General features: G+C 44.2%; 1 protein-coding gene across 1 annotated transcript in view; it reads right to left on the reverse strand.

The window, feature by feature from the left end:
- The window catches only part of nt5dc3 (5'-nucleotidase domain containing 3), a 37,331-nt gene extending 12,184 nt beyond the window's left edge, over positions 1–25,147 (reverse strand). The window contains exons 1-7 of the mRNA XM_048548876.2: positions 24,697–25,147; positions 16,658–16,842; positions 10,677–10,751; positions 8,270–8,325; positions 4,981–5,071; positions 3,036–3,173; positions 2,620–2,680 (exon numbers count right to left, since the gene is read on the reverse strand). Of these exons, the coding sequence (XP_048404833.1) occupies positions 2,620–2,680; positions 3,036–3,173; positions 4,981–5,071; positions 8,270–8,325; positions 10,677–10,751; positions 16,658–16,842; positions 24,697–24,940 (850 nt within the window). The 5' untranslated portion in view covers positions 24,941–25,147. The remainder of the gene's footprint in view (positions 1–2,619; positions 2,681–3,035; positions 3,174–4,980; positions 5,072–8,269; positions 8,326–10,676; positions 10,752–16,657; positions 16,843–24,696) is intronic.
- Between the last annotated feature and the right edge of the window lie 666 nt (positions 25,148–25,813).

Genomic DNA, 25,813 nt, shown 5'->3' on the forward strand with positions numbered 1-25,813 from the left:
TGTGTTGGGACGCCCCCCCCCCCCCCCCTTGGTGCCCTCACAACTCAGCAGAGGCATTTCCTTCCCCACCCTCCAGGTCACCCTCTACTTACTCATAAGACATAAGAACAGAAATAGGCCAGTCGGCCCCCATCGAGCCTGCTCCATCATCCAGTGAGATCATGGCTGATCCAGTAATCCTCAACACCACTTTCCTGCCTTATCCACAGAACCCTTGATTCCATTACAGATTAAAAATCCACCTATCTCAGCCTTTAACGTACTTAGTGATCCAGTCTCGACAGCTCTCTGCAGTAAGGAATTCCACAGATTCGCTACCCTCAGAGAACAAATTCCTCCCCATCTGTGCCGTAAATGTATGACCCTTTATTTGGAGATTATGCCGTCTGGTTCTCCACCCCTCAGCTGCTTGAAAGCAGCCATCCCTTGCAAACCCCATCTCCTCCAAATCTTATCCCTCAACCACACGACCCCCCTACACGATCCCCCCCGGCCCCGCCCCCGCCGCGCCCCCCGCCCCCCCCCCGCCCCCGGCCCCCCCCCGGCCCCCGCCCCCGCCCCCGCCCCCCCCCCCCCCCCCCCCCCCGGCCCACCTGCCACTTCACTGTGTCCCTCCAACTTTGCACACAGGAGTCACCCTGGGATCCTCAGCATTGGGCACTGCCCAAAGACTCAGCAGTGTCTCCCAGTGGTAAGACTGCTCATCATCTGATTGGTTGGCAGCTCTCAAAGGTAGGACTTCTCCCAAGAGAGGGAGTGGCAGCCACTCAGAAATTAATCCTTTTTCCCAGCTTTAACTAACTGTGAGGGTGCTGTCGGGAGTGACAGAGACTGTGTCTGAGAGTGCGCCTGTCAATGTTTATGCTAGAAAACACAGCCCATTATCATAGTTTCCCAAGAAATTGAGCACCCCAGAACTATATTTAATTTCAGCGTTATTCATCCCCCAATGATTCCTGACACATTGGGAAAACATGAAAGATATACTCAATCGAGGGAAATAGCGGTGTAGTGGTTATGTCACTGGGTTAATTATCCTGAGGTCCAATCTGATGTCCTAGGAACAAAAGGTTCAAACCCCAATATGGCAGATTCAATAAATAAAAATCTAGAATTAAAAGCCAGTCTCAGTAATGACGACTGTGAAACCAGCATCAATTCAGGTTCGCCAATGCCCTTTAGGGAAAGAAGTGTACCATCCCTAAGTTATCTCTCCAACATGTAATTCCAGACCCACAGCAATGTGGTTCACTCTTCACTGCCCTCTGAAATGGGCTCATAAGCCACTGAACTCGGGGGGAAAGAAAAAATAGGGATGGGCAATCAATGTTGGACTGACTGTATCCCATGACAGATTTTTAAAAACAAAAAAGCAGAATTAGTGGAAATGCTGTTGGGCAATTGCTACTACTTTTAACTTGTAGCCCAAAACATTGCTACAAATCTTTGATGCAACATTAAAACATCAGAAGAGGGAAGTAAGAAATATTGCTTTTTTTAAAAAAAAAAGTGACATTAAAGGATTGAATTGGTCAATATCAAAGAGGAAACTGCAAATTCAGATAGGGAAAGAGTAAGGACAGCACATGGGGTAAGAGCGAGAGCGGGCGAGGCTGTTAGCCTACAGGGAGTAGAAACATACAGGGTGGATTCAGAAGCTATTTGGCCATTTTGAAAGTTAACTCAGATCTCCATTGTCTTCAGTTACTCTTGCACTCAAAAACAAGAGTCAACATTGTACCTTCAAAAGACAAAGCTGGCCAATATCCGATCAAACAAACCACCAACTTGCATTTCTGTAGTCCATTGAACAGGATGAAACATTCCCTGAGACACTTCAGAGATATTATCAAACAAAACCTTGACATTGTGCCACATAAAGGGATGTGAGGACAGATGGCTAAAAGCACAGAAAGAGGTAAACAAAAAGGACAGAAGGGCTGGGAGAGCGCATTTTAATGCCTTGACCTTAGTAAATGAAAGCACAGCCACCAATAACCTTGTGATGGAAACTGGGGATCATAAGACGTTCAATCCATCTCAATTCCCCTTTCTGTGATATGGAGCTTAAATGGAAGCAAAAACAATGGGGACATTTTCAATATTTTGGGTGGTTTCTGGTGCAAGGAATTACAAATTGTCACGATTTAAAGTTGTTCTGAGTATGTGAACATCATTGGCCTTGGTCCAAACATGGCCTTGGGAAGGTGAGTAGTGAAATATCTCCTTGAACCACTGTGTCCTATTTAATTCATCATCTCAGGTGGTTTGATAAAATGGAATGGTTCACTCAGCCATTCAAAAAATGCATCCACATTGCGTGGGGCTGGAGGCACATGGAGGAACAGACCAAACAAGATAGGTTTTAGCAATCTAGCATTCAAAGTAGCTATAATCCATGTTTGCGTAACCTTTGAGACTAATGTTTAATTATAAAATTAATAACTGAATTTAAAATCCACCCCACCCACCCCTGCTGCACTGGTGGGATTTGAACTTCCATCACCTGAGTATCAGTCCAGACCTTTGCTACCAGACCAGCACCGTTATTGCTATGCCACCATTCCCATCAATGAAAACCTATCAAGAGTTGAGCAACACAACTGCTGATATACATACCAATGTCTTGTTCAACTGCTGCATACAATATTCCTTTAATGTGGACATCTCGGATTACTTCCTGTCAATTATGAACAGAGAAGTATGTGAATCTTCACCACAATTGCTGCTCAACACAAATGTTGAATTTCAAAAAACTGGACTGCTCAGTCATTCCTTTTGCCTGACAAACAGTTATTGGCCAGCACTCCATTCTGGAACCCCAGGTGAGCCAATTTCAACAGAGACCTATCAGTGACTTAATCCCTCAATCCCTGCACCTCAAGATGCGCCACCAATTCAACCAAGCCTCTCACCTGGCAAACCACTTCAACAGTCTGGATGTGAATAGGCTGAAGGTGTTCATGATCCCCTAGGAAGGTGAACAAGGATATGATACTGTAAATTTTTTTTTAAAAAAGCCTCGTGCAACTTACCTTAACATCCTTATAGAGATAAACTGGCTCAAAGTCGATGTTCTGCTTGATGAAATAGTCATTGACACAGGAAAGCAGAGTCAGCTCTGGCAGTGAAAATATGTCCATGAATTGTTTCATTGTAAAGCCATGCGAACTCTAATTAAAAAAAAAACAACAAAAAAAAATCATTGAATGGCATGAAAAGCACGACATTTCAAAACAGCTTTTAAAATGTTATAGAAACAAATGAATGATTTAGGAGCAATTGCAGTCATAAAAGTGAAATCGGAAAGGATTGGACAAAAACAGAGAATCAATGGCATTCAGTACAAACACTCAACTCAGCACCTGAACAGGTGCGGCTTTATTTCAGAGTTTGCACATGATACAAAACCCAAAAATGTAAATAGTCAGCAAGGAGTTTAACAACAATCTTCAGAAGGCTACAAGCAGACTGCTGGAGTAGGGAGAGACACAGAGGATAAAATTTAATGTCAATAAGTGCTAGTTTTGGAAGGAAGGAAAGGGGTAAAGAACACAAAATGACAGAATTTTAATTAAGGAGAGAAATCAGAAAGACCTGTGGACGGGGTGGGGCGGGGGTGCAGTAGCTGTGTGTGTGTGTGGGGAGGGGGTTTGGTGAGGGAGAAATTCAACTATGCCTAGTACAGCATTCTGGTCTTTTAAGTAGATAGTTTAGTGGCAATATCACTAGACTATTAATTTAGAGACAATTGTCATGTTCTGGGAACCTGGGATCAAATCCTGTCGTCATGACAGATGTTGAAATTTTTATTCAATGAAAATTTGGAACTAAGAGTCTAAGTGAAAGTGTTGCCGATTGTCAGGCAAAACTCATCTGATTCACTAATCAGAAACAAGCTGCAGTCCTTCCCTGGTCCAGCCCAATTGTGACAGCAGATCGACATCAACGTTGGCATTTAACTGCCCTCTGGACAATTCGGGATGGGCAATAATGCCTACTTGTTGGTATTTAACAATGTACACATTGGCTGGCCCACCCAGCAATGTGCACATCCTGTGAATGAATGTTTTAAAAGTAAAAAGTGCATAAAAGCATGGATATTACACTAAATATTTATAGATCTCTGGTGGGGCCTCAGCTTGCGATCACACCAGAACCGAGATGATGCAGGCGAGATTTACTTGAGACGGTCAAAATTATGAAGGGTTTAAATAGACAATTTTCCACTGGCAACCAAGTCAGCAAGTAAAGATCTAATATTATTGACAAAATAAATGGAGGGAAGAGCAGGATTTTAAAAAAAATACACAGCCAATCATGCATTATAAAAGTGATGAAAGCAGATTGAATTTCAACTTTCAAAAAAAGGGGCAACTTGGCATCACTAATTCAGTCGGCCACAGCGAAACAACAGGTGTCTCATAACTCTTTCAAAGTATGCGCACAAGCACGAGGAACAGACGGGACTCCTATCCTGTTCGATTCTAAAGGAATACATCTCAATCATAGATATCAACTGTTCCAAGGTACTGACAGGAAATGAAGAGCGCAGATTTAAATTAACAAAATTCAACCTAAAATGCTGTTTCACAAGTTAATAAAAACACTGCAGCCCTTCGCTGCCCGTCTGTCGCAGTAAACCTCCTACACTGCAGCAAGTACCACATGCTCCCCTGTCCAAGGCACAGACACAGCCGCTGAGGAGGGACACAGATAGCAGCAACTGCAGATGCTGGAGAATCTGAGATAACGAGGTGCAGAGCTGGATGAACACAGCAGGCCAAGCAGCATCAGAGGAGCAGGAAGGCTGACTTTCAGGCCTAGACCCTTCTTCAGAAAATTTATCCAGCTCTGCACCTTGTCATCTGCAGACGAGGGATAGGCAGGTCTCTCCCATTTCACAAGGTCAGATAATGCAGCCTGCCTCGGCAGTCATGTAGGGAACGCACCGACCTCAACATATTTCATTACGTTTACCTTGCCATAGAAATCACTCATGTGCTCCAGAGGAACGTGGGTCCCTTCGTACATTTCGATGACTTGTTCATCCGGAACTGGACTGAGTCCCCTGCGATCAAAAATGAAAGAGCTCAACTTTAGTTTGAGGATCTTCGTTTGTCATAGATTACAGGAAGGGGGAGGTGAGCCATTTAACCCCATCGAATCTAATCAGCTATTCGCCAAAATCATGGCCAATCTGTGACCTAGTGCCGCACACCCATCTCCCTCGATAGGTTTTGACAACAAGCACATTTCACACTCTCATCTGAAGTTACAACTGGCCAAGCAGAAACTGCTGTTTGCAGGAGACGAGTTTTCTCCCGAAAGGTTTGGCTCAAATATTTAGACAATGCTCCCTGGCCCTCAGGCTGGATATTCATCATTCACAAAATGGCATATGACTGAGAAACCCTGACACCATCTATACTCCCCAGCACTTGAGATGGATGATCACCAGCTACTTGCTCTTTGAAGTTGCTGGCAGTCATTTTAAAGATGGCCCATTCATATAGATTTCCCTCCAAGCCATATGCCATCCTGACATCCTGAGCTACAATCACTGTTCCTGGGTCAAATCTTGGAACTCCGTCCCTAAAAGCATTGTGGATGTCCTTACACCAAATGAACTGCATCAGTTCAAGAAAGCAGCTCACCATCATCTTCTCAAGGGCAACTAGGAACAAGCCGTAAATTCTGGCCCGGCCAGTGACACCAACATTCTGTGAAAATGTAACAAAAAAATTAGACTCCTTCTTAAGTAAATCTGTTCTTCATGAAATGTGGTACAATCAGACCGGCTCACTGTACTCCAGGTGTGGTCTATAAAGACGTGCACACTATATTTCTGGAGGTTGCTATGTTTGGGTTTCAACCCCTTTGGATTCAATTCTCTGGATATAGAGGCTAGGATCCCATTTGCCTTTCCAATGATTTTCAGCACCTGTTCATAACGTAATCTACTCAGCAATAAAAGGTCTCTTTGGGCTATCACTGGTTCTGGCTCTCAAACCCACTCACACCAACCATTCTAACATTGAGCAGATTCCACAATCAGCTTCCAATTGGCTTGAAATGATTCTGACCCAGGCGACTGATAGCAGAAAGATACCCCTTTCCGCACAGAATGAGCTTCATGGCAAGCTCAAGAAAATAACTATTTGGTAGTTTTCCTATTGGTGTGAGGGAATGTAGGATTTAAAGATCCTGCAAACTATTTCATAACAGATCAGGAGCAGAGCAGACGGTCCCAGACAAGCAGGGATTCAGCGCTCAATTTAATACTGGAGTACCACACTAAAATAAAGCACATTATACTTGATGGCAAACATTGTCTTTACATTTTGTACTCAAATAATTCTAACCACGTGTGATGAAGGGAAAGGGATATTGGAAAAAGGAGACAGATTGAAACAACACGTTTGCCTCTCTGAGCGTTTCCAAGTATCTTACAGCCAAACCTCTCCCACTTCTCAATCAATCCATCTGGATCAAGGTGGCTTGCTTCCACGTCAGTTTCAGAGATGTCTGACAAGTGCGATGCACAGTCTGCAACATGTCGGGCAGTTGTTATTGGAGACTTGGGTGCTCGAAGTTTGTGCTGTCTCTGACTCCAACTCTGCATGCTCCTGATGTAGCGCCTCCCCCAATGTGCTTGGTGCCTTCCCAAATGAACCTCATCTATTTTGGACATGCATAAAAGTCGGTGTCCTGTGAATCTCAGATGTATGATCTCTTCAGGGATGCTTCAAGAACATCCTTATTGTGCTTCATATTGGGGGTATCCTGCTGTTACCAAGTTCCGAGGAGAGACACTGCTTCGGGAATCTGGTGTCAGGCACACAACGTCCATGTCCCACCAGTGGAGCTGGTTTGGTATGATTAGCACCTCAACAATGAGTAAATTGGCTCGGGAGGGGATGCTGCTGTTGAACCACATTTCTTACCAACAGACCTGGAGGAACTTGCAAAGCAACTGCGTTTGGCACTTCTCAGACCATAAGACATGGGAGCAAAATTAAGCTGTTTGGCCCATCGAGTCCGCTCCATCATTCAATCACGTCTATGAGGTGCTTCTTGTAGGTCGTCAAAACCTCCAGAGCACAAAAGAGTGCAGGAATCACTGTGGCCTTTAAATCAGGACCTCAGTCTTAAGTTTGAGATCCTGATCCTGAAATACGTTTTTCCTCGGCTCGTTGAAGGCTGAACATTGGAGCAACAATGAATTTTGTCCACAGTGCACTTTCACAGCGAAGTTGCAGTTGTGTTTTCGGAAAATGTGGCAGATAACAACACAGCTAGAAGTACAACAGCTAGCCATGATAGTAGGAGCTGTTCGCTGGCTCTTCTTTCAATATTACTGAAGGGACATCAACCCGCAACTGAAAGAAATCATCTATCAACGCTCCCTCAGTGCTGATCTGAAATGTTAGTTTGGATAATGTGATTGCGTCATTGACGTATAACAGGAACACATGGCGTTCTGACAGAGATGTGAGAGTGCTGTTAGTGGTATGCTAATTATTTTGTTCAGGCTCAGCAGCGGAGAACATTGTTCAACTAAGAACTTGGAGCACATAGTGAAAGAGACTGATAGGGCATTGGGTTGGCAGTTACGAAGCGGACATATATAATCCTTCATTCTGCAGATAAACACATTATGAAAAAAAAATCTGGTTTCATTCATCACCAACAGGTATGGGACTTGGATTACAAAAGTGCGATCATTTAGCGGAGGCTAATACGGAGTTAAACAGACTTGTAGACACCTCACTTTACAGGAGGATTTCCTGGTATTATTTTAAGAGAAGTTTAAATGGCAAACGTGGATCTAATTACTTACGTCAGCATATAGAGGTCTTTGAACAACATCCAAGGCGTGGGCTGAGAAGTGACAGCCAACGTTAATATCACTGGCCACAATCTTCTTCAGAAAGGCCCCTGGTATCTTACCACTGGTAAGGGTATTTTACCCTCAACGTCTTGGGGCTTACCACTGACCAGACGCTAAATCAGCCCAGCAAAATTAACTCATTTAACGTTAAGTAAATACATGAGTTGCTGTAATCTGTAAAATATAACATTAGAACTCCAAAGTGTGCGAGGTTATGTTTAACCAAGACATTAGATTAGGGCAGCTATTAACACTTACATCATGACACTCATCAAGGAAAAGGTATGATGTGCCAACCATGTGAATAAGGTCCACTTACCTCAGCCAGTGAGAGATTAAGAGGGAGAGAGGAAATAATTCTAGAAATAATAATACCTGTACGTGGTTCCTAGTTGAATGTAGTGAAAGGCATCAATCTTCATCACTATTCCCTTGAAACAAAAAACGTCATTTGAAAATACAGAGATTGCCCGAACAAATTTATTTAATACCAAATACGTTTAGATATTCTTAGGCCAAGCCTTCAAAAGAGGTCAGTTTGCAATTGCTGATGTCATCAAGATGATATGGGATTGTGTTTTTTTTAAATCATTCTCGGCATATCAGCATTACTGCCAAGATTAGCAATTAAAAAGGTATAATTATATCCCCGAGTTGTGCTTGTAAAGATGGTGAACAGTCTCCCTGAGCGCATCTGCTGACTGTGTGGTGAAGGGACTGCCACAGTGAGGTTAGTCAGGGAGCTTCAGGAACTTGCCCCAACAAACATGCAGGAACAGCTGATTATATGAGAGTTGGCTGGTTTGGGAGTTGTAAGAGAGCTGGAAAGTCGCTGAACATTCCTACGCATTTCTTGCCCTTTGTCCCTCTGTGAAAGGATTTTGCTGAAAGATCGTGGCCTGGAGGAAATACATATACGGTATTTCAAATCCAGTTCCTGATCAAACATTGCCGTGATGTCCAAGTTCTGGGCTCCCCCACAACAGGAACCATTCTTTCGCCTTGTCAAGACCACTCTGGGTCTTATACATTTCAATCAATTCAACGCCCTCACTCTTCTCAGCTCCAGCGGAAACAAACCCAATCTGTCCAACTTTTCCTCATAAGACAATTCACTCATTCCTGGTATTAAAATAATGAACCTCTTAGGAACTGTCTCCAATGCATTTATAGCCTTCCTTAAACAAGAGAAACAAAACTACATGCTGTATCTGAGACATTGACTGAAAAAAAATTCACATTTTCCTACGCTGCACTCTAGCAGCCATATTCTTGTCCACTCACTCAACCAATCTATATCCATCTGCAACCTTAAGTCTTCATCAGAACGCGCTTTCCTGCCTATGTCAATGTCATTTGACCCAGCTGTTAAGCATTCAAGATCTTTGCAGTTCTTCTACCTAAGCTTCACATCCCATCCTACAATTATACCTTTCTACACTTATAAGACCAAAAATCCATCAAACTCGCAGTTAGCAACACAGCATCCATAGCTCTCTGGGGTAAAGAATTCCCAGAATTTACAACACTCATAGCAAAGAGAAATCCCTTATCTCAGTACGAAACACTGACCCCTGTGGAGGCTCGCAGTCTAAGCACTGTCAACATTCACCTCATCAAGACCACAAAGAATTTTTATTCAGTATTACAGTCAGCAGGTCCTTTGGCTAGTCAATTAATTTCTGGAATGACTGGGTAAGGAATGAGAAGTGCCAAGTGAATGGTTTGATTGCACCAACAAGGTCACAGCAACGTCACTACGTCGACAGCATCTTCCAAGCCTCTGCCACCCAAAAGGACAAGGTCACAGGCCACCACTACCTACAAGATCCCCTCCAAGCCACCTCCCATCCTGATTTGGAACAATTTCACTGGGTCAAAATCCTAGAATTAACTACACTGTGGGTTAACCTACCCGCAAGAAACTACTGCACCTTCTCATGGGCAATTAGGGAATGGACAATAAGAGCCAAATAAAATCAAAAATGTTTTTTTCACAAAACAAGCATCCTGGCAGTGGGTTGGAAGGACAAAGAACCAGAAATGATAGACCACGGTGCGACACACAGGCAGTGAAAAGAGAACATCTAAAAATCACGGAAGATTAATACAGAAAATCATTAATATTAAACAGATAAGGGAAAAGGGCTCACTGTCTAAAACTCTCTTCTGCTTCTGAGCTTACAATAATTGATAGCCGCTTTTTAATTGTTCATTGGCAAGTTATGTTTAAGTTAACAGAAGTGAAGATTTTTCCCACTGCTCTCCTGAACAAGAACGAGGCAGCTCCAACAAAACTCCCATTAGAAACCACTGCGTCATTCCCCCGATTGGCGTGTAAAGAGGTACACTGTGATATACAGTTTCTACAGCAGCTCAATGACCTTGAGCTCCAGCCCATAATGTATTAAAACAGAAGGTGATGGTTTCCACTGCTGACTTGCAATGGATTGTGATTGTATGTTACAGGCAACACAGGGAGAAGGGGGAAAGACGGAGCAAAAACTTCCCGCTCCTGACGATCACTGCCAGGGAAGTGGCCCGTGCAGGAACTTGGGCAGGAAACAGAAGTGGGCCCAGCAGAGATGCCTCAGCATGTGGACATCCTTGCCGGTCTTACATTTCTAAGCTCATGTGCTGAGGTATCACTGGATTAATGGTATCCACAAAGTCAGACCACAGCAAAGGCTGGAGCCTTGTGGAGGGTCAGGGAATGGAGGAGGCTTGAGGTGGGGACAATGAAGTAAAACACAGAACCAGCCCAAACCCAAAAAGCACTAACCTTTTGTACATCGTAATGAAGTCCACGTATCACAAAGTTGGGATTGTAATCGTAGTTCCTCAGGTCTTCGGGATACTAAGGCACAAATCAGACACGTTTCATTGCAGAAAGTATTACGTTCCAGAGGAGACAAGGTTGGGGTGGCCTTCATACAAGTGCATCGCATTGCTCTATATCTCTTGGCTTGGACTTAGTAAATTCTAAAACAATGTAATCCAGCCACAAGCATTTTGTACAACCAGATATCCAATGTAAATAACATTTTAAAATAATTCCATTAACCGTTCCTATTTTGAAGAAATTAAAATAACAGCTCATGAGTAACGTATCAACTAGCTCTTGGCTCAACCCAGGGTCTTAGTAATTACGTGTGACTTTGGTCTTACCTCCATTAGTAGTTACACTACATCTGCACCATCTTAAACCAAAGACTGTTATCTGGGTCTACTAACAGCGACAGGAATGGGATCAGGGAACTGACGTGCCTGCCACTATTTCCCTTCCTGACCTTGGCAGGGCTCACAAATTCAGCCCAACGTTACTGATTTTTAAATACCATTTTAATAGAGGGATCGAGTTCCGGAACCAAGAGGTTATGGTGAAGCTGTACAAAACTCTGGTGCGGCCGCACTTGGAGTGTTGTGCACAGTTCGGGTCACCGCATTATAAGAAGGATGTGGAAGCTTTGGAAAGGGTGCAGAGGAGATTTACTAGGATGTTGCCTGGTATGGAGGGAAGGTCCTACAAGGAAAGGCTGAGGGACTTGAGGCTGTTTTCATTAGAGAGAAGAAGGTTTAGAGGTGACTTAATTGAAACATATAAAATAATCAGAGGGTTAGATAGGGTGGATAGGGAGAGCCTTTTTCCTAGGATGGTGACGGTGAGCATGAGGGGCATAGCTTTAAATTGAGGGGTGAAAGATATAGGACAGATGTCAGAGGTAGTTTCTTTACTCAGAGAGTAGTAAGGGAATGGAACGCTTTGCCTGCAACAGTAGTAGATTCACCAACTTTAGGTACATTTAAGTCGTCATTGGACAAGCATATGGGCGTACATGGAATAGTGTAGGTTTGATGGGCTTCAGATCGGTATGACAGGTCGGCACAACATCGAGGGCCGAAGGGCCTGTACTGTGCTGTAATGTTCTATGTTCTATGACACTTTCAATGCAGAAATGTCTAAAAAGGTGCTTTACAGGAGTGTCAATAAATAACATGTGATGTTGAGCCACCTTGATTTTGATTAAGAAGGCTCAGATTGAGTCTAAATGGCTACCCTTCTCTCGTGGCAGCAAGCCTGCTTTGGCAATAATGGCCAGCGACAGGAATGGGATCAGGGAACTGACGTGCCTGCCACTATTTCCCTTCCTGACCTTGGCAGGGCTTACAAATTCAGCCCAACGTTACTGATTTTTAAATACCATATCAGGCACCATTCACATCTTCCTGTGGGATGCTAGGAACAGCTAAAGTCCATTGGCAGACTTTTGGGCAGGCCACAATTCCACCGAAAACTAAAAATTCTAAAGTATGTGCACCCATAACCCAATTGCTCAGCTCCTTTCAGGTTTCCAAAGCTGTACAAGGTAATTGGATTGAATGTTATTTCATAATACTGACAGCCCTGTAGCTAACACTATAATATCAATACAATAACACAAACATTGATTGGTAGACTTCATAGCTAATTCTGAAACAGTACTTAATCATATCTTGCCAGCAGAGTAATTTATTAGAAATTACACTCCACCTCAACAGCCCTTCAAAGCTACTTATTTTGGCTTAGATGCACTTTGAACTGAACATGTTTGCATTGCTGACTTACGCACCGTACCCAGTAGGCTTCTGAAACACATACTTTTATAACACTGCTCATTCAAATAGCACATTTCTGCGATCGCTCAGCAGAAAGTTGGGCAGTTGTGAGTTGGTATCCCAACGGTTTCTGGGTATTGGGCCTCAGGAAGGATTTATCAGCCTTGTCCAGGCTGAGCTTTTTTAAAAAATCCATTCAGGCCAGCATTTATTGCCCATCCCTAACTGCCCAGTTAAGAGTGAATTACATTGCTTGGGTCTAAGTCACCTGTAGATCAGACCAGATAAGGAAGGCGTTCTCCTTCCTTAAAGGACATTAGTGAATCGGATGGAATTTTCTGTCAACCAGCATCATGATCAGATTTGTAGCTCCACACTGTTAACGGATTCAAATTCTGCAATTTGCCATGGTGGGATTAAAATCTAGATCCCTGGAATATTAACTGGGTTTCCGGATTATCAGTCTCCCCATAAACGGGTAAATTACAGGAACAGACTGCATAAACTAGCCTTGTATTCTGTAGAGGGGACCTGGTTAATTGGTGATATGGTACAGATGGAGAAACTATCCATGGAAGAGTCTTGGACAAAACTGCAACTAGACAATACAGCAAATCAATTCAGAAAAACTTCTTCACATCAATGGAGCGAAGTCAGGCTGGAGTGACCCTCTGAGGTTAGACAGTAAAGGAGAGTACAGAGATAAGTATCATAGACCAAGACATGTTCAGCAACCAGAGACTGGGCCCAGTCTGAAAGATGGAAGTTTCCAATTTTGATGAGCAGTTCAAGTGGGTGACCTGACTGAGAACCAACCTGAGCTACCCAGCATATGAAGAATTGCTGATGGAAGTCATTATTATAAAATTTGTCAGCTTATTTCCTGGCAGCATCTGAAGCAGTCCATGTCCAAATGCAGCAAAGCAGAATCAGGCTGATAAGTGCCAAGTAACATACACATCACACAAGTGCCAGAAAATGACCATCTTCATCAAGAGAGAATCTAACTATTGCCCTTTAACACCTAATGACATACCATTGTTGAATCCAATGCTATCAAAGAGTTACCATTGACCATAAACTAAAAATTGGACAAGCCAAACACAGTGGCTACAAAAGCAGGTCAGAGAATGGGAATCCTGCAGCATGTAACTCATTGTCTCCTCAAAGCCTGTCCAGAATCTACAAGGCACAAGTGAAGAGAGTGTGATAAAATACTCCCTATTTGACTGGATGAGTTCCAACAACACTCAAGAAGCACAACACCATCCAGGACAAAGCAGCCTGCTCAATTGGCCACACATCCACAATCATTCAGTCCTTGTTCAGCATCAGCAGTGTGTACCATCTACAAGATGCACTGCAACAACTGCACAAGGCTCCTTAGACAGCACCTTCCAAACCCGTGCCATCTACTGCCCAGATGGACAACAGCAACAGTTATGTGAGAACACCGCCATCCACAAGTTCCCCTCCAACCGCACACTACTGTGTCAATGCAACCATATCGCTGTTCCTTCAAGGTCATTTGGCCAAAATCCTGAAACTGCCTCCACTGTGACCTTCTCCAGGGCAGTTACCAATTACCAATAAATGCTGGCCTGACCAGCAAGGACACACTATGGGAATGAGTTAAAAATAAATATAAGACATTGTGTATTGTTACATTGTTATTTCCATTGGTAACAGGTTTTCCCATTATAAGTTCAAATCTAACCATTGTTCACACAGCGTCACCAAGCAATGAGCCCAGTAACATAAACTTAACAGGGTAAAGTACATATCACAGTGGGAGGGGAAATCACATTCCAAAAGAACAAATATCAAGTCTATTCAAAACTAAAATACAGCGTTAAACATTCTGCTCGTGTCCTGTGTATAAATCCACCAAAGCATTCATCACCAGGGTAATGCTAAGGGTTTCCGTTTAAGTAACACATGCGAGCAACAATAATGTCACTACAAATGGTTTGAAGTTTCAGGAGTTGTGCCAAGCCAACCGTGATCACAAACCACCGTCACTTTTCTTTCTCCCCACCACACTGTACTGTAATGGAGGGACTGGTTCAAAAATAATTCTGCAGCAGTCTAAGAAAGCAGCTCACCACCATCATCTCTATAGGAGGGGTTACAGCAATAAATGCTGGTCTACCCAGCAACATCAACAACCCATGAAAGATTTTTTAAAAGTTACGTTTAAGTCAGTCTTCTTCTACCAGTTGGGTATAGTGAAAATCATTACAGAGGAGAACAGGTCGTTCAATTGACCTCTGCAAAAGAGACAAAGAACAAAGTGTTGAAGTTAGATAAAGCGCAACACTCCTTTTTGTGAAAATCTTACAATGGGAGTGATAATAATAGTCACAGAGTCTGCATGGCAAGAGAGTGGTCCTGGGGTACACAGGGTGGGGCTGGGGCAGGAGGAGCTTAGCTTTCGTCCAGAGGGGTATGCATGGGTCTCGGAAATGCTCAAGGACGGTGAATGAGAACAGCCATTCCACAATGAAGGAAAGGAGGGTGGAACATGGAAAGACAGCACAAAGCCACACAGGAGAACATTGAGCAGGATATCTAAAAATCATTAACCTCCCAAATTCCCTAAGCAGGAGAACTGGCTATTCTGTGTTTTTTGTATGTATGTGTAAAGCCAAACGAACCCCTACCTGAAACCACTAATGTTCAGTAAACCACTTGTTAGAAAAGCTAAAATCTTTTGGTTGACCTCACCTCTACTAGACCACATTTCTCAGTAGCCAGCTGCTAGGTAAGTCCATGAGGTTGTGGGATTCATTCAGAGAGCTCCTACTCGCTTTGTGCCCACAGGAAATTCTTCCCAAACAAATTCCAGGCCTTCAGTTGACAGGTCAGCATGGGACCTTTTGGAGGCCTGCTCATTTGGTTGGGCACTATTCGGACAAATTGGCAGACCATTTGCATACACAGCATTTCTGATAATTGCAATGAAAGTTCTGCAATCAGTGAAGGACACTCCTTAAGGGAAATGGTGTTGGCATGGTAGTACTAACAGAGAATTAATCCAGAGGCCTTGGCATATGTTGGGAGCATGGGTTCAAACCACCCACAGCATTTAGCAGAGTTGAAATACAATTAATTTAAAAATCTGGGATTTAATGCTCAGCTCAGTGGTGACTATGAAGTTGTCATTGATTGTCATCAGAGAAGTAAATCTGCCTTCTTGACCTGGTTTGACCTACATAGCTCCAAATCCAACTGTGGCTGTTTCTTAACAGCCTGCAGAAATGCCTTAGTTCAAGGGCAATTAGGGGTGAGCAACCAATGCTGGCTTTACAAGCAACGCCCACATCCAACAAAAAAAATAAAGCCGTGCCCACCACTCAACCATTTGCAGGCCTGTGAGAAATAATCAGGTTTGTGTGTATAATGGGCAGATAGCTCCCAATACCTTCCAATTCTCACGCCCTCCGCAGCCACACTTTGACTTTCAACTGCATCCATCTTCTAGCAGGAATCAAAGTGCTCAGTCTGTATGGTGAGATTCTAGCGGCAAGGTTCAACTACAGAATGATAACTTCAAGACGTCTCACCCTGCTGTACCAGGTGCTAGACCTGAAACCAACTGGATCTAGGCTGCTATTATGCTCTACCTGACCTATCAGTCCAAAACGTTGGTGGCTGTACAAAACCTAAGTGAGGCAACTTTATAAGCAATCAAGCACTGCATTACAAATACTGTCTGCACTTTTGGCCATACAACTGCCAAAAAGATTTGCATTTTCATAGCACCTTTTAATACCTACAGGACATTTCAATGTCCTGATATACCAATGGAGAACGTTTGAAGAGTAGACACTACAACAACACATCAACAGCTAGTTCCCACAAGTAGTAATTAAATATAAATCGTCAGATCACCCGTTTTAGATGCTATTTTAGGGAGATTAATATCAGCTTGGACACCACAGAGACATCTAGAGCCCTTCTTCCAAATAGGGCTCTCTAATCTAGCAGGTCAGGCAGTGGGTCAGTTTAACATCACATTGGAACAGTGGCACATCCAACAGGGCATTGTTCCCTCAGTACTGCAGCCTGATTTTCACACTGCAGTCGATGAAGCAGGACTTTACAAAAACAATTTTTAAAACTTTAAAACATTTTGAAAAGATTGCCCACCAAATGAGTACTCACTTTATGCTGCTGGATGAGGATTTCCCGTGCAGCGTTGAAGATGAGAGTGTGCAAGTTGCTGGAGTAAAAGGCTAGTGTGTAGTCGTAGTCGAAGCCATAAATCTCAATGTCAGAGAGACAGACCTCGTTGTTGGCAAATATTCCATCCGGATTTAGGAAATTCAATCTCCCCGGAAAGGTCAAGTCTGTGAAAGTGAGGATGCAAAAATACTGTTAGATGCAATTCCTATAAAAGGGATGCACCACACAGGAGAGATGACGGAACAATGCTATTGTCATTGGCCTCGTCATGCAGAAAGCCAGCCTAGTGCTCAAAGGACACAAGATTCAACCCCACTCTGACAACTGGCAAAAGTTCAACTCAATGAATAAATCTGGAATTGAAAGCTAGCCTCATGGTCACTAATTAGATTAGATTAGATCCCCTACAGTGTGGAAACAGTCCTTTGGCCCAACAAGTCCACACCACCCCTTGAAACGTCCCACGCAGACATACCCCTATAACCCACACACCCCTGAAAACAACAGGCAATTTAGCATGGCCAATCCACCTAGCCTGCACATGTTTGGACTGTGGGAGGAAACCAGACCACCCAGAGGAAAGCCAAGCAGACACGGGGAGAATGTGCAAACTCCACACAGATGGTCACGCGAGGCTGGAATCGAACCAGAGTCCCTGGCACTGTGAGGCTGCAGTGCTAACCACTGAGCCACCATGCTGCCCCAAATATTGAAACATTCATTGACCTTCATAAATGGTTTACTACTTTAGGAAATTTGTCATTCTTTTCTGGTCTGGGAAACAATTTTTTTTTCCTTTATTCATTCACGGGATGAGGGAATCGCTGGCTAACCAGTATTTATTGCCCACTCCTAAATGCCCAGACGACAGTTCAGAGTCAACCACATTGCTGTGGGTCTGGAGTCACATGTCAGCCAGACCAGGTAAGGATGGCAGGTTCCTTCCCTAAAGGGCATCAGCGAACCAGAGGGGTTTTTTCCTGACAATCAATAATGGATTTATGGTCATCATTACTTCTCTTAATTCCAGATATTTATTGAATTCAAATTCCACCATCTGCCGTGGCGGGATTCGAACCCAGGTTCCCAGAACATTATCTGGATTTCTGGGTTAACAATCCAGCGAAAATACCACTAGGCCATCGCCTCCCTTCATGACAATGACAACAATGTTGGCTCCTAACTGCTCTAACCTCTGAACCCCAGAGCGGGAGGCAGCCAAGCCCAGACTGGCCAGACTGGGGAGACAATTCGTGAAGTTGGGTCCAGGCCCCCGGAGGCCCACAAGGTCTTATGTTCTGAAGCTCACCAGGCACAGGCCTGGTGAAAAGGACGAAAAATTGAGTTCTTTTTAAAAGATGTTTTTATTCTTATTCTGGACTTTGAATAAGTCGAGTATATTTTAAAGATTTGTATTCCTGTGTTAAACTCTTTTTTTTTAAAACTCTTTCAATTCCGTAACAAACACTGCAATTATCTGTACCTAGCACCTAAGATGGCAACATTACAAAATTTTCACTGCAATTATTCAAGTTCACATGACAATAAAGGCTATTCTATTCTAAATGGCTTAGCAAGGCATTCAGTTTGAGGGTAATGAGGGGTGGATAAAAACTGGCTCTGCCTGCAATGGCCACATTCCATAAATATACATGATGAGCAAGTGAGGTCAGATTAGCCATGATCCAGCTGAATGGTGGAGAATAACCAACACCTGCTCCCATGTTCTTCCTGTCTCTTCATTCACAGGATGCGGGCGCCACTGAGTGAATCAGCAGTTACTGCCCTTCCCTAACTTTTGCAGTCCATGTGCTGTCGATTGACCTATAATGCCATTGTGCAGGAAATTCCAGGATTTTTACTCAACGACATCGAAGTAATGGCAATATATTTCCAAGCAGGACTATGAGTGGCTTGGAGGTGAACTTGCATGTGGCAGTATTCCCATGTCCCTGCTGCCCTTGTCCTTCTAGATACTGGAGATCATGGGTTTGGAAGGTGCTGCCTGAACAGCCTGGGTGAAATCTATTTTTAGTATGGAATAACAGAGCCCCCAGAAAACAGGAAAACCAGTGAGAGCGTTAATGAAGGGGAAGGGAGAGAAGTGAAGGTACACTGATCAGGTTAGATGACATGGAATGGAATCATTGTCCAAATAGACTATTACTGTGCTGCTATCCCGATGCATTGAACATAATTCACTTCAATCCCTGACTACTTTTCACTTAGCGTTTAATATTCAGCTGAAATGAGGATGACTGGACATGTCAAAATGTTAGCGTTCAACTGATACAGATGGCACGTCTGTGAAATCAGAACACACATCACAATTAATCATATTTGCCCAATTTGTATCAAATCACCACAAAAGAAGAACAGACAGAGAGAGAGATAATGGGAACTGCAGATGCCGGAGAATCCGAGATAACAAAGTGTGGAGCTGGATGAACACAGCAGGCCAATTTTGTGCTCCTAAAATGCTGCTTGGCCTGCTGTGTTCATCCAGCTCCACACTTTGTTATCACTGACAGAGGGAACCTATTTCTGCCGGTTAGGAACTGTAAAGCTAGGATTTGCAGTCTAAAAATTAGAGCCAGACCTTTCAGGAATGAAATTAGGAAGGTTTCTGTGCAAGTGCCCACATTCTCTCCATCACCCTCACACACGGTCACTTCTCTCTCCCAGCCTCACACATGCACGCTCGCACCCCCTCTCTCTTTCATACACACGCACACTCTCTTCTCCCTCTCCCCCTCCTTCCCACACATACACTTGCACTCTCTTTTCTCTCTCGCACACACTCACTCGCTCATTCTCCCTCTCTCTCTCTCTCCTAAAAGCAAACACATGCACACATTCTCTCCCTCACAAACACCATTTCACTATCACCCTCTCTTGCCATGACACCCAAAGGCTGGTCAATATCTGGGATTCCTTCGTAAATAGCAACTGATGTTATCTAGTTATAAGAGTCAGAGATATACTGCACAGAAACAGACCTTTTGTTCCAACTCATCCGTGCCAATAAGATATCCTAAATAACCTAGTCCCATTTGCTAACATTTGGCCTATAGCCTTATCAACCCTTCCTATTCATGTACCCATCCAGATGCCTTTTAAATGTTATAATTGTACAAGAATCCAACACTACTTCTGGCAGCTCATTCCATACACGCACCACCCTCTGTCTGAAAAAGTTGACCCTTGGGTCCCTTTTAATTCTTTCCCCTCTCACTTTAAACGTATGCCCTCCAGATTTGAACACCCCACTCCAGGGAAAAGGCCTTCTCTATTTACCCTATCCATGCCCCTCATGATTTTATAAACCTCTACAAGGTCACTCCTAAGCCTCCGACACTCCAGGGAAAATAGCTCCAGCCTATTCTGCCTCTCCCCATAATGCAAACCCTCCAACCTTGGCAACATCTTTGTAAATCTTTTCTGAACCCTTTCAAGCTTCACGGCATCCTTGTGGGAAAGGAGGGAGAGCAGAACTGCACACAGTATTCCAAAAGTGGCCGAGCTAATGTCCTGTACAGCCACAAAATGACCTCCAAACTCCTATATGCAATGCACTGACCAAACATCTTCCTCACTATCCTATCCACCTGTGACTCCACTTTCAAGGAGCTATGAACCTGCACCCCATGAGCTCGTTGTTCAGCCACACTCCCCAGGACGTTGCCATAAGTACAAGTCCTGCTCTGATTAGCCTTTCAAAAATGCAGCATCTCACATTTATCGGAATTAAACTTCACCTGCCACACCTCAGCCTATCTGATTATGATCCCACTGTACTCTGAGTAAACTTCTTCGCTGTCCACTACACCTCCAATTTCAGTGTCAACTGCAAACTTACTAACTGCACCTCCTATATTCACATCCAAACCATTTATATAAAATGACAAAAAGCAATAGAGCCAGCACCAATTTTTGTGGCACACCATTGGTCACAGTCCTCTAGTCTGAAAAGCCATCGTCCACCACTGCCCTCTGTCTCCTACCTTCGGGCCAGTTCTGTATCCATATATTTAGTTCTCTCTGTATTCCATGTGATCTAACTTTGCTAACCAATCTACCATGAGGAATCTTGTCAAACACCTTACTGAAGTCCATATAGATCATATTCACCACTCTGTCCTCATCAATGCTCTTTGTAACTTCTTAAAAAAAACCCTGTATCAAGTTAGTGAGACATGATTTCCCATGCTCAAAACCACGGTGACTATCCCTAATCATCCCAATTTGCCTTTCCAAATGCATGTAAATCTTGTTTCTTTGGATCCCATCCAACAACTTGCCCACACCAACGTCAGGATCACTGGTCTATGGTTCCCAGGCTTTTACTTACCACCTTTCTTAAATACTGGCACCACGTCAGCCAATCTCCAATCTTCCAGCACCTGACCTGTGGCTATCAATGACACAGGTATCTCAGCAAGGGGCCCAGCAATCACTTCCCTTGCTTCCCACCGAGTTCCAGGATTCATCTGATCTGGTCCCAGGAATTTATCCACCTTTACACATTTTAAGACCAGCACCACCTACTCTGTAACCTGGGCATTTTTCAAGATGTTGCTATTTATTACCTCACGTTCTCTCTCTTCCATATCCTTCTCCACAGTAAATACGGATGTAAAATACTTATGTAAGGTACCTGTTTAGTATCTCCCCCATCTCCTGCAGTTCCACACAGATGGCCTTGCTGATCTTTCAGGGGGCCAATCCCCCCAGTTACCCTTTTGTCCTAATGTATTTGCAGAATCCCTTTGGATTCTCCTTAACCCTATCTGCCAAAGATATCTCATGTCCCTTTTTGCCCTCCTGATTTCCCTCTTAAGCATACTCCTACTGCCTTCATACTCTTCTAGGGATTCACTCGATCTCTACCGTCTATACCTGATATATGCTTTGTCATCCAGCATTCCCCGCACCTACAAGCCTTGCCCTTCACCCTAACAGGAACATACTGTCTCTGGACCTCCGCTATCTCAGTTTTTGAATGCTTCCCATTTTCCAGGCATCCCTTTACCTGCGAACATCAGCCCCCAATCAACTTGCCTCACACCATCAAAATTGGCCATCCTCCAATTTAGAGCTTTAACTTTGAGATCTGGTCCATCTTTTTCCAGCACTATTTTAAAACTAATAAAATTATGGTCACTGGCCCCAAAGTGCTCCCTCACTGACACCTCAGTCACCTGCCCTGCCCTATTTCCCAAGAGTAGGTCAAGTTTTGTGCCTTTTCTCGTAGGTAGATCCACATACTGCATCAGAAAATTTTCTTGTACACACTTAATAAATTCCTCTCCATCCAAGCCCTGAACACCGACAGTGACAGTCTATGTGTGGAAAGTTAAAATCCCCTACCATAACCAACCTATTACTCTCACAGATAACAGATTGCCTTACAAATTTGTTTCTCAACTTCCCACTGAATACTAGGTGTCTAAATATGGGGGAGGAGTATGGGGGTGAAGATACAGTGCAATCCCAGTAAGGTAATCATCCCCTACTTATTTCTCAGTTCCACCCAAATAAATTCCCTGGACGTATTCCCAGGAATATCCTCCCTAAGTACAGCATAATGTTATCCCTAATCAAAAAGGTCACTCCTCCTCCTCACTTGCTCCCCTCGCAAACAATCCAATCCTGGAACATTGAGCTGCCGGTCCTGTCCATCCTTGAGCCACTTTTCTTTAATTGCTATGATATCTCAGTCCCATGTTCCCAACCATGCCCCGGGATCATCTGCCTTAAATACAGTTTAATTTGTCGGCCCTACCTTGTTCTCCGCTTTGTTCCTGCCTGCCCTGACTGTTCGACTTATTCCTTTTCCCAACTGTACCAGTCTCAGACTGATCTCTTTCCTCGCTATCTTCCAGGATCCCACCAACCCCACCCCTTGCTAGTTTAAATTCTCCCTAGCAGCTCCAGCAAATCTCCCTGCTAGTATTTTAGTCCCCTTCCAATTCAGGTGCAGTTTGTCCTTCTTAAACAAGTCACACCTCCCTCAGAAGAGATTCCGATGATCCAAAATTGTGAATCCCTTTTCCCCTGCACCAGTTCCTCAGTCAAAATTCATCTGCTCTATTCTCCTGTTCCTACCCTCACTAGCTCGGAGCACAGGGAGTAATCCAGATATTACTACCCTCAAGGGCATCCTTTTTAAATTTCCGCCTAACTTCCCATATTCTCTCCTCAGCATCTCATCCTTGTCTCTTCCTAAGTTGTTATTTCCAATGTGCACAAACACCTCCTGCTGGTCCCTCTCAGAGATATCCTTGACCCTGGTACCAGGGAGGCGACACACCATTGTGATGTCTCACTGTCGGCCTCAGAAACATCTGTCTGTGCCTCTGACTAGACAGTCCCCTATCAAAATCAATTGCTTGCAACCTGACATACCCCTTGTTACATTAGAGCCAGTCTCAGTACCAGAAACCTCGCTGTGGGTGCTCCATTCCCCTGAGTCCATCACCCCCTATATTTTCTAAAACAGCATACTTGTTTGAGAGGGGGATGGCCACAGGCGACTCCTGCCTCTCTCCCCTACTTTTCCTGGGAGGTCACCTGATTGTTTCCTCAGTTTATCTCCCTCCCTGCAACTACTGTCCATCATACTCCCTAGCTCCTGTAAATTCCTCAATGCCTCTAAGTGCCACTCCAACCAATACATATGATCGAATAGGATTCGCAACCAAACACACTTCCTGCAGGCATAATCATTAGTAACATGTGAATTCTCCCTAATCTCCCATACCCGACAGGAGGAACACATCACTCTACTAAAACGAAGTTAACAGAATTTTGCTAGCCAAAGATGCAGGGATACAAGATTGTGTTTGGTCACAGTTCATTCATCGTCTCACTGAGAAACCAAACTGTACCCCTCTGTTCCTAGCTTTCACTTTCCAGACTTTCGTGTTGCCTGGTGCTAATCCATTGTTCCAGATTCAAAATAGAACTCCACAGTGGCAAAACCTGAAAGGAGATCTGTTACCTAATGGGAAACCTGATCCATGATCAGCAGTTTAGAAGGATCGTGTGTCTCAAACTCACTGTCAACATCCCTCTCCATAAATGGAAAAGGTAAATGTCATATGGCTTCTCGGCCAAAATGTCGCCTCTAATCTGACAGAGTTTTTAGAAAAATACAACTGTCTTTTTGCATATTTTGTGCCAATGCTAGGTCTATCAATGAGCCTCAACCAGTTGGGATGATCTAGAACACACTGGATGGAAAGAGGCTGAATCTATTTCAACATTCAGAAGGGAACTGGAAACATACAGGGTAGTGAGTGGGCAGAACAGACTTAATGCAATCAATAGAATATTAATTCTTTTTTAAAAGAAACATTAACCCCAGGCCGTCTCTGCCCAGGCTTCATTCTAATGCCATTACTTTGACCAACAGCGAAGTTAGCTCCAGAGAGAGGAAGAACTGCTGACGCTGGAGAATCTGATATAACAAGGTGTCGAGCAGCATCAGAAGATGAATAAGAAATCCTGAGCAGCATCAGAAGATGAATAAGAAATCCTGCTCCTCTCATGCTGCTTGGCCTGCTGTGTTGATGAATAAGAAATCCTGAGCAGCATCAGAAGATGAATAAGAAATCCTGCTCCTCTCATGCTGCTTGGCCTGCTGTGTTCATCCAGCTCGACACCTTGTTATACCTAAAGTTATCTCCAGTCTCCTTATCAATCAACATCCTCGACTCATACCACTAGAAGGGATCCGGCCACGATCCTATTGCTGTTTGTGGGAACTGGCTGTGTGTAAATTGGCTCCAGTGCATTCCCACCCAGAGGGACTATACCGAAAAAGCGGTAAGGGAGGTAGCCAGGGAGCTACAGAAATGTCGAGCTACTTCCCCTCAACAAGCACGCCTTCGGTGCAGTAGGATTTTTCGACTGTAACGGTTTGATTTTGCTACTGGTGCGGTTCGCCAGGGGAGTTCCAGACAGGCGTCACACCAATGCAGTGGAGAAACGGGCTCCCCGGTTCGCTCTCTCACCTTCGCTGACTTTCTTGGTCTCCTTGTACATCGCCCATAAATAGCTCCTCATGTCCACGGCGCTGCTGCTGTAAGGAGCCGCCGCGGCTGTATCGACGCGGCTGCCCGGCGAACGCCGCTGCAGCGCCGGCCCCGAGCCCGGGACGAGGAGCAGCCTCCCGAGAGGAGCAGCTTGACCCCGGTGCCGGAGCAACTCCTTCACAGCGTTCCCCGGCAGCCTGGCCGCCAGCGCCCGCGGACCCATGCTCCCTGCTCCCGGGGAACACTGTCCTCACTGAAGCCGGTATACGCTGCTGACTGCTTCCAACAGCCTGTCGTCACTTCCCTGTGACTACCAGACCCTGGCGAAGAAAACAAAACAAAAACACCCCGCCACTACATCTGTTTATAAATTCCTCATTGATGCAAATAGCCCCGTGTCAGTAGAGAGTGGAGTTTGCAAAACGCGGCCAGAAAATGGGAGGGACATTGTGAAGAGGAATTTTCTTTCATTCATTCACAGGGGATGTAGTCATAAGCGTTTATTGCCCATCCCTAATTGCCCAGAGGGCTGTTGAGAGCCAACCACATAACTGTGGGTTTTGAGTCATAGGTAGGCCAGACCAGGTAAGGATGGCAGTTTGAGTGATAATGGGAACTGTAGATGCTGGAGCTGGATGAACACAGCAGGCCAAGCAGCAGCTCAGGAGCACAAAAGCTGACGTTTTGGGCCTAGACCCTTCATCAGAGTGATGTTCACCTATACTCACTCTGATGAAGGGTCTAGGCCCGAAACGTCAGCTTTTGTGCTCCTGAGATGCTGCTTGGCCTGCTGTGTTCATCCAGCTCCACACTTCGTTATCAAGGATGGCAGTTTGCTTCCCTGAAGGACATTAGTGAACCAGATGGATTTTTACTACAATTGATGATGGATTCAGGGTCATCACTAGACACTTAATTACAGATTCTTTTCATTGAATTCAAATTCTGCCATCTGGGTGCCCAGAACATTACCTGGGTCTCTAGATTAATAGTCCAAGTAAGGTACCCAACCCAAAACATCAACTTTCCTGCTCTGTTGATGCTGGCCTGCTGTGTTCCTCCAGCCCCACACTATTATCTATGTAGTGAATGTAGT

Source organism: Stegostoma tigrinum, chromosome 18, assembly GCF_030684315.1.
Source record: "Stegostoma tigrinum isolate sSteTig4 chromosome 18, sSteTig4.hap1, whole genome shotgun sequence".
In the NCBI taxonomy this organism is placed as follows: domain Eukaryota; kingdom Metazoa; phylum Chordata; class Chondrichthyes; order Orectolobiformes; family Stegostomatidae; genus Stegostoma; species Stegostoma tigrinum.